Source organism: Penaeus vannamei, chromosome 36, assembly GCF_042767895.1.
Source record: "Penaeus vannamei isolate JL-2024 chromosome 36, ASM4276789v1, whole genome shotgun sequence".
In the NCBI taxonomy this organism is placed as follows: domain Eukaryota; kingdom Metazoa; phylum Arthropoda; class Malacostraca; order Decapoda; family Penaeidae; genus Penaeus; species Penaeus vannamei.
The window spans coordinates 891,951-901,245 of NC_091584.1; the positions used below are offsets into that span (position 1 = coordinate 891,951).

Below are 9,295 nucleotides of genomic sequence, written 5' to 3' on the forward strand. Positions count from 1 at the left end.
TGTGTGTGTGTGTGTGCTTAAACCCTACCCTACCCCTACCTCCTCCCCTCTCCCTCCCTCCCTCCCCTCCCTCCCTCCCCCCCCTCCCTCCTCCTCCCCTCCCTCCCTCCCTCCCCTCTCCCTCCCCCTCCTCCTCCTCTCCCTCCCCACCCGTCTCCCTCCCTCCCCTCCCTCCCCTCCCCTCTCCTCTCCTCTCTCCCTCTCCTCTCCTCTCCTCTCCTCTCCTCTCCCTCTCCTCTCCTCTCCTCTCCCCCTCCCTCCCTCCCCTCCCTCCCCTCCCTCCCTCTTCCCTCCCCTCCCCTCCATCTTCCCTCCCCTCCCTTCCCTTCCTTCCTTCCCTTCCTTCCTTCCCTTCCCTCCCTCCTCCTCCCCCTCCCTCTCCTCTCCTCTCCTCTCCTCTCCCCCCTTCCCTCCCCTCCTCCCCTCCCCTCCCCTCCCCTCCCCTCCCCTCTCCTCCCCTCTGTGTGTGTGTGTGTGTGTGTGGGTGTGTGTGGGAGTGTGTGTGTGTGGGAGTGTGTGTGTGTGGGAGTGTGTGCGTGTGGGAAAGTGTGTGTGTGTGGGAATGTGTGTGTGTGTGGGAAAGTGTGTGTGTGTGTGGGAGTGTGTGCGTGTGTGTGTGTGTGTGTGTGTGTGGGAGTGTGTCTGTGTGTGGGAGTGTGTGTGTGGGAGTGTGTGTGTTGGAATGTGTGTGTGTGTGTGTGCGTGTACCTGTGTGGGAGTGTGCGTGTGTGTGTGTGTGTGTGTGTGTGTTCGTGTGTGTGGGAGTGTGTGTGTGTGTGTGTGTGTGTGTGGGAGTGTGTGTGTGTGTGTGTGTGTGTGTGTGTGTGTGTGTGTGTGTGTGGGAAAGTGTGTGTGTGTGTGTGGGAAAGTGTGTGTGTGTGTGTGTGTGTGTGGAGTGTGTGCGCGCGCGCGCGTGTGTGTGTGTGTGTGTGTGTGTGTGTGTGTGTGTGTGGGAGTGTGTGGGAGTGTGTGTGTGTGTGTGTGTGTGTGTGTGGGAGTGTGTGTGTGTGTTATGAAGAAAGTTAAGCAAGGCTAATGAGCCAATTATTAGGGAGGGAATTCACAATTTGAGTCGATTATGAGAACTGAGTGTGCGCGTGTGAGTTTGCATCTGCGTGTGGCTGCGTGAGGATGTTCGTGTGTCTGTTGATATGACTTTGATGTTTATGTCGCATATTAGAATGATAAAGACATTGGAATTTCAAATGTTAAAAGTAAAGAAAATGTTCTTTCTATTTACACTTTACAGTAGATTATATATTTTGAGGTTTAATAACCCTCAAATGAGTATGGTGGATAGTACTAAATTATGTTATTAGTGGAGGCAATCGTAGCTCTTATCTTGAGGTATTATATATTACAATTTTACAATGGCAATAAGGTCTTATTTCGCTTACCAGGCGTCTCTAATTCCATTTTCTTTTTGCAGACAAGAGAGCTTCGCGAGATGGATTCCTGTGTGCAGCCACTCGGTAAGTGGAGAGACAGCATCCCTTTCTTCGATCTATTTCCGCTGATTCACCGAAGATAATGACGATAATAGTTTCTTTTCGCACGTCTCGGAGGCCTAGCTCGTTATACCTCGTTTACGAAGCTCGTTTGCGAAGCGACGAAAGTACATCGTTGCGTAAGGGGTTTTAGATCCCTTTCTCGCTGGCTCCGGGATGTTGTGTCGTCTATTCTTCTCCCGGCGCTTAACTGTCGCTTTGTGGCGTTTATATACCTTGTAGAAGGCTTCGATTTGTATGCCTGTTTTAACGTATAGTTTTTTTTTATTTTGAATTCGGTGATTATAGTCCCAATATTTCCGCAGACCCCAAAGACTTTCTAAAACAAAAAATAAGAATATCCTATAAAATATAAAATCTATAAAATATCCTATAACAATTCTATAAAAACAAGAAATCAACCAGCCTTTCCCCCGTTCGCCCGCAGGCCTAGGCAGCCTCCCTTCCTCCCACATGTTCCTGCTGCAGCCGCGCCTGCTGCTGCTCCTCCTGCTGTTCCTGCTGGTGGGCGCGCAGGAGCCTCCGCCCAACTACTCGCACGACCTGCTGCCCGAGACCAACTTCACCTGCAGCGACAAGGCGACGGGCGGCTACTACGCGGACCCGGAGGCGGGCTGCCAGATGTTCCACGTCTGCGTCAGAGTGTCCGACGAAGAGGTGGGCCAAGGAGCTGGGTTTTTCGTTTTTCGTTTTTTCGTTTTAGCTTTTTTGAAATAGCTTTTTTGTCGGTTCTTTTCTTGTTTGTTGTGTTGTTTTTTTATTTTTGGTGTTTTTTTACCTTCTTTTTTTTTAAATAGCTTTTTGTCGTTTCTTTTCTTGTTTGTGTTGTTTTTTTAAATTTTTGGTGTGAAGTTTTTATTTTCAATTTTAGTTATTATTATCATATTCTTATTTTGAGTATTGTTGGTCGAGAAGATTTTCTTCATTTGCATTTACTATTATTATTTTTATTATGATAATTTTCTTTACGAGTGTTGCCCTTGTGTTGCTTCGTTCTCTTCGTGTTTCATCTCCGTTTCTTTCATGAGTTATTAGAAAAAGACACAGAAATGTAAAATTATTATATGAATATATATATATATATATATATATATATATATATATATAATTTTTTTTTTCTTTTGCGAGGATGGCCTTGTCTGCAAAAAAAAAAAAAAAACCTGGATCACTATTTGCGTTGAAGTCTCCGGTGCGCTTTCAGTTGCTCCTTTCTTTTATTTTTCGTTTTTTCCCTTTTCTCTTTTTTTTAGTTTTTTTTTCCCTTTTTTGTTGGTGGTGTTGTTTCTCCCTTTCCTGTGATTTTGTTGCTGTATGTTTTTCGTTTTTTTTTCTTTTCTTTTCTTTTTTTATTATCATTATTTTGTTTCTCCCTTTCCTGTGTGATTTTTTACCGTTTATTTTTTTTTTTCTTTTCTTTTCTTTTTTTAGTATTTTTTTGTTTCTCCCTTTCCTGTGTGACTTTTTTACCGTTTCTGTTCATTATTACTTCATTTTTCTTGGGGCTTTCGGCAATTCCTCTTTTTCCCCTTTTGTGTATATTCTTCCTGGATTATTCTTGTCTTATCGTATTCTCCTTTTATAATCATTCTCTGTTATCTTAATTTACTCATTTTGTTTTCGTCCTTAATTGCTTTCCCTTTCTCATGTCCATTCTGTACTTTTATTTTCCATCTTTGTTTATACTTTTATATTTGACAAAAATAGAAGGAAAGGGAGTGCGATGATGAAGGCAATAAAGATAATGATAATGATGACAACATTAGTGATTGAAATTATTTTAATGATGGTTACAATGATGAGAAAAAATATGCTAATGATAAAGGTATCGGTAAAGATAATTACAGTAATTACAGTCATAACTGTGACACGATCGCTAGTGACATTGACAACATTTATAATAACAAAACAAATGGAATTAAGCTACTAAGGAGAGACAAAAAAAACAACGAAAAATAAAAGGAAAGATTTAATGCAACATCACACGATAACGCAAGAATGTCTGGTCAGTCACTCGCGATAAAAACGATAAAAACTTGCGATAAAAAGATAATAGCATAATTACATCGCCTTCGTTGTTTATATCAGTTACATCTGAATTGCTTTTTTTTTTCTTTTTTTTTTTTAGGGCCGAATATTTGTGTTTGTTAGTTTGTTCATGTGTGTTTTTGTTTGTTTGCGTGATTGTACATTGTACATTGTGGATTTTTTAGTCTTAGTTATTAAGCAACAGTAACAACCGCATTTACCTTCTCTGAATAAATCACTATATTCACAATTCCACGAATTATCTAAGCACTCATTTCGCGTTTTCTGTTTCTCAAAAGAAAAGACGAACTTGAGCCAAAAAGACATCCATTGCAGCATCGACGTGACGTCACAGCTCCTCTATGACGTCACACCTAATATGGCTGTGACGTAATTTAGGTCTCCGCTTCGTGTGAATTCTCTCGCAATGTTTATTAATTTTTTTACCACTTGATTATTATTTTTGTTGAGATTAATGTTGCAATTATCCCATGTGTGTTGTTTGTAATTATTTTTATTCTTTATAGTAATAATTTAATCTTGGGTGTAGATGCACAGAGAGAAGAGAAGTATAGAGAGAGAGAGAGAGAGAAAGAGAGTGAGAGTGAGAAAGAAAGAAAGAGAGAGAGAGAGAGAGAAAGAAAGAAAGAGAGAGAGAGAGAGAAAGAAAGAGAGAGAGAGAGAGAGTGAGAGACAGAAAGAAAGAGAGAGAGAGAGAAATGGAGTTCAGTTAGAGTCAGAAATGAAAAGCAGAGAAAATCAGAGGAAACAGAACCGATAGACTGAACAAAGAAAACAACGGCCGATAAAGCGGAACCGAACACAAACCCTCTCATCTCATTTCTCTCTATCCCTCCAAACGCCCTTCTAGAAAGTGGTTTCCATTTAGGCGATAAATGACTTGGTTTATTGCGCCGAAGGGAGGTTCCGATTCCATCAATAAAAAGCCACGCCATCTATCACTTCCTCTGTCTATGGTTCGCAGGTCCGTCGCCATTTTGCGGTGTCGCTGATGTTCTTGTGGTGATTCCAGTGATGCGGAAAAGGATATTTATGGTGATGGTTCTGACATGCACGCGCACATACGCATACGAGAACGCACGCACACATACGTACTTACACACGCACACATACACATACAAGAACGCACGCACACATACACACACAAGAACGCACGCACACACACACATACAAGAACGCACGCACACATACACATACGAGAACGCACGCACACATAGACATACAAGAACGCACGTACACATACACATACAAGAACGCACGCACGCATACACACACAAGAACGCACGCACACGTAGACATACAAGAACGCACGCACACACACACGTACAAGAACGCACGCACACATACGTACTTACACACGCACGCTCATGCACTCATTCTAGCTCTCGCTCTCACTCACTCACTCTCGCACTCGCTCGCACACACGCAACATAAACACACTTATATGGATCCTAAAGTGGCCTTCATTACCTAAGATCCTGCACATCAATCAAAGACGACCATATGCATTAGCTTCTCCTTCGGTTTATCCTTTGGTGTCTTCCCCAATCCCCTCCCCAATCCTCCCTCCGCTCACCTTCCGACACTCCCCTTCTCTCCCCTTCCACTCCTATCCCCCATGTCTCCCACCCCTCAAACCCCTGCTGTGTCTCCTCCACTCCCATACCCCCCCACTGTCTCCCCCTTCCACCCCCTCCCCCTTCCGCACCCCTCCCACCTCCCTTCCTTAATCCCCAACCCTTCGTCTCTCCTTCCACTCCCCATACTCCCCCCATGCCCCCCTTTTCTACCCCCCAGCCCCCTTGACAGCCTCTTCAATCCACAACCCTCCCTTCCCTCTGTCTCCTTTTCCACTCCCATACCCACCCGACTCCCTTCTTCAACCCCTCTCCCCCATCCCTTCTCCCCTTCCATCACCCCCCACCCCCCACCCCTGTCTCCCCCTTCCATCACCCCCCACCGTCTCCCTCCCTCTTCCCCTTTCTTCAACCCCCCACCCATCCCTCCTCCCATTCCATCACTCCCCTGTCTCCTTTTCCACTCCCATACCCACCCTCCTCCCTTCAACCCCCCACCCCTTCCTCCTCCCTTCTCCCCTTCCATCACCCCCCCACCCATCCTGTCTCCCCTTCCACCACCCCCATCCCCCACCCCGTCTCCCTCCTCCCTTCTCCCCTTTCAACCCCCCACCCACCCCTTCTCCCTTTCAACCCCCCACCCACCCCTTCTCCTTTCAACCCCCCCACCCACCCCTTTCTCCCCTTCCCATCCACCCCGTCTCCCTCCCGACTCCCCCTTCCACTCAACCCCACTCCCACCCACCCCCTTCTCCCCTTCCATAATCCCCCCCACCCCGTCTCCCTCTAATCTCCCCCACAATCACTTTCCGACTCGCCTAGGCCCGGCGTCTGTCAGAAGAGCGTCCAGTGGCTAATGGGGAAGGGATAAAACTTCATCATCTTTACGTCAAATATTTATTACTCGTTGTTTTTTTAATAAATAGAATAATAAATAATACTAAATAATTTTTTTTAATAAATATAATAATAAATATTACTCGTTGTTGTTTTTTTGATAAGTATATAAAATCGCGCGCTCATGGACATATTTGAGAATATGTACATCTATATTTGTCACGCGCAGATACGTATGTATGTGTGTGTTCGCTTTGTGTAACGGATACCATTATCGTTCCTGTGCTTTATTTCTATTTGTTTGAATTTTATTTTATGTATGCCTTCCACTTCTCTCTCTCGCCCCCTACTTCTCATCCCCTTTCTTCCCTTCATCCTCTATCCCCTCCCTCCCTCCCCCCCCTTTTATTCCCTTCACTCTCTCTCTCCTCCCTCCCCCCTTTTTATTCCCTTCACTCTCTCTACCCTCCCCCCCCCTTTTATTCCCTTCACTCTCTCTCTCCTCCCTCCCTCCCTCCCCCTCTTCCCTTCACTTCCTCTCCCTTTTCCTCCCTTCACTCTCCTCTCCCTCCCTCCCACCCCTTTTCTTTCCCTTCACTCTCTCCTCTTTCCTCCCTCCACTCTCCCCTCCCCTCCCTCCCTCCTCTTCCCTTCCACTCTCTCTCCCCTCCTTCCCACCCCTTATCTTCCCTTAACTCTCTCTCCCCCCTCCCCCTCTTCCCTTCACTCTCTCCCTTTCCTCCCTTCACTCTCTCTCCCTCCCTCCCCCCCCTTATCTTCCCTTCACTCTCTCTCCCCCTCCCTCCCTCCCCTTATCTTTTCCCTTCACTCTCTCTCCCCTCCCTCCCTCCCTCCCCCTTACTCTTCCCTTCACTCTCTCTCCCCTCCCCTCCCTCCCCCCTTATCTTCCCCTTCACTCCTCTCCCCCTCCCCCCCCTTTCCCTCCCTTCACTCTCTCTCTCCCCTCCCTCCCCTCACCACCTCTTCCGCTTCACTCTCTCCCCTCCCCCATTTTATTCCCTTCACATCTGCCCCTCTCCCCCTCCCTCCCCTCCTCCCCTCCCCCTTTCTTCCCTTCACTCTCTCCCTTCCCTCCCCTCCCCTCCCCCTCTTCCCTTCACTCTCTCCCTTGCCTTCCTCTCCATTCGCAGTAAAGTAATAAAGGCATCACAGATAAGGTATAACATTAAATTCCGTTGTGACGTATGTGTGTGTAAGTCTTTTCTCTTGCACAAAGGCGTTCCTCGCGGTGACCCAGCGTGGCCTGTCATTTCATACCCCTTTCCCTGACCTTCCGTTAGCAGTGACCTAATATAACCCGTATTTCATACCCCCTTTCGCCGACCTTCTCTCCCCCCCCCACACACACACACACGCACATTTTATTCGCTTCGGGTCCCAAGCAGGGTCGCTCAGAGGGATGAGCCAGGTGACCTCTTGACCTCTCCTACGAGTTCAAGGGTCACTGAGTCTGGCTCTGCCTTGTTTACAGCTGGAGGTCGAGTTGTTTATTATGTTCTCGCTCATTATTTACATTTTTATTTATGTGTTTTGTTCCAGTAAGTTTACTGCCTCTTCCTCTTTGATTTGCTTTCTCTCTTCCCATCTTCCTCGCAGTTCCTTTCTGTTCTCCTCTCCTCCATCCTCTTCCCATTTCCTCTATCACAAGGCCTTCGCGATATTCTCTCGATTCCTCAGTTCCTTCGCATTTTTTCCCATTTCCCGGCACTTTCACCACATCCCCGCCATCCCTCTTTCTCTCCGTCGTCTTCCCATTTCAAACTCGTTCCTCCTCTAGACCTTTTCCTTCTTCCTTTTCTTTCCTCATCCACACCTCTCTCCTTTTCCCTTGACCTCCACCTCCTCCACCTCCTCCTCCTCCTTGCAACCTTGCCTGGGTGGTTCCCCTTTTGCGGCTGATGGATGGGCGATGCAACCCTCTCTCGCACGTATTCTCGCTCTTCTGAAACATCCCCGTCCACACGTAAATATTTCTTTTTTTCGATGAAACTATCCGACGACCTTGAACACCGCTATTCCCTTTAGACGGGACTCGTTTCAAAAACACGTCGGGAACACGTTCTGAGTCGTAGCAACAGCGAGAACTCGGAGAGAAGGGCTACATAATGGAGAGTGATTACGAACCGGTACTCTCGTCGCACCGTCTCAGTGACCGGTACACCTTGATAATGAAGGTTGCGCTGAAGAATGAACGGACTCCCCCCACCCCACCCCCCCTCTTCAGTGTACGAGTGCGATGAAAAGGCGCAAAGATTAAAGGACTAAACCGTCTGGCAGCCACATTCCGTCCAGGCTTTCACAGCTGCACCCTAAACGTTTAATAACTGTGCTCGAACTGCATTCTAATTACACTGCAAGGATTATACGCACACTGCACACTAAGGGTACGCTCTAACAGTTACTTCTTGACTGCACCGTAAATACAGCTTAGCGGCTACACTTCGACCTACTAACACGGGAGGCCTACATAAATGCAAATAATTATACCCTAGAAAGTATACTTCTATATTTTATTTCTATGCTTTACCGAATACACCTTAACCCTTACCGCATACACCCTAAGTATACCACATTTATACCCAACAAAATAACTGCACGAACTAAACAGCATACCTAAACTACACCAGATGCTCCCTGAAAGAAACAGGCACAGTAACTACACTCTAAGAGCTAAAAGCCTAACAGACGACGCTATAGCAGTGACAACCCTTCCCACCCACCAAAAAAAAAAAAAAACACAAGGCCATACCCCCTGCATACCGGTTCAAAAGGTAGGGGGAGAAGGGAAGAGGAAGAGCTAGCTAAGAGAACCGGTTCCCTCCCTTCCCCTCCCTCCTCCTCCCCCCTTTCCCTCTTACTTCCTCCCCTCCCATCCCTCCCTCCTCCCCCCCCCTTCCCGTACGCTGTCTCGCGGAATTGCGCAACTGCAAATGCTCTTCGCTCATCTCTCTCTCCCTTCTTCTCTCTCTCTCTTCTCTTCTTCTCTCTCTCTCTCTCTTCTCTTCTTCTTCTCTCTCTTCTTCTCTCTCTCCTCTCTCTCTCTCCTCTCTCCCTCTCTCTCTCCCTCTCTCTCTCCCTCTCCCTTTCTCTCTCTCTCTCTCTCTCTCTCTCTCTCTCCCTCTCTCTCTCTGTACTTCGTTACTCCCTCTCCGTTGCGAGATCTTTGGTCATAAAAGTCCCAAAGCAAGGTCGGATGGGAAGGATTTAGTTTATTCGGTCTTTTGTGTGTGGAGAGAGAGGGGGAAGGGAGGGAGGGAGGGAGAGAGGAAGGGAGGGAGGGAGGGAAGGGAGAGGAGGGAGGAGAGG

The 9,295-nt window shown here is 47.0% G+C and overlaps 1 protein-coding gene across 1 annotated transcript in view; it reads left to right on the forward strand.

The window, feature by feature from the left end:
• LOC138859441 (U-scoloptoxin(01)-Er1a-like) overlaps positions 1–8,095 on the forward strand; it is a 70,259-nt gene extending 62,164 nt beyond the window's left edge. Inside the window, exons 2-4 of the mRNA XM_070114705.1 lie at positions 1,430–1,472; positions 1,936–2,165; positions 8,015–8,095. Of these exons, the coding sequence (XP_069970806.1) occupies positions 1,448–1,472; positions 1,936–2,165; positions 8,015–8,095 (336 nt within the window). The 5' untranslated portion in view covers positions 1,430–1,447. The remainder of the gene's footprint in view (positions 1–1,429; positions 1,473–1,935; positions 2,166–8,014) is intronic.
• The last annotated feature ends 1,200 nt before the right edge of the window (positions 8,096–9,295 follow it).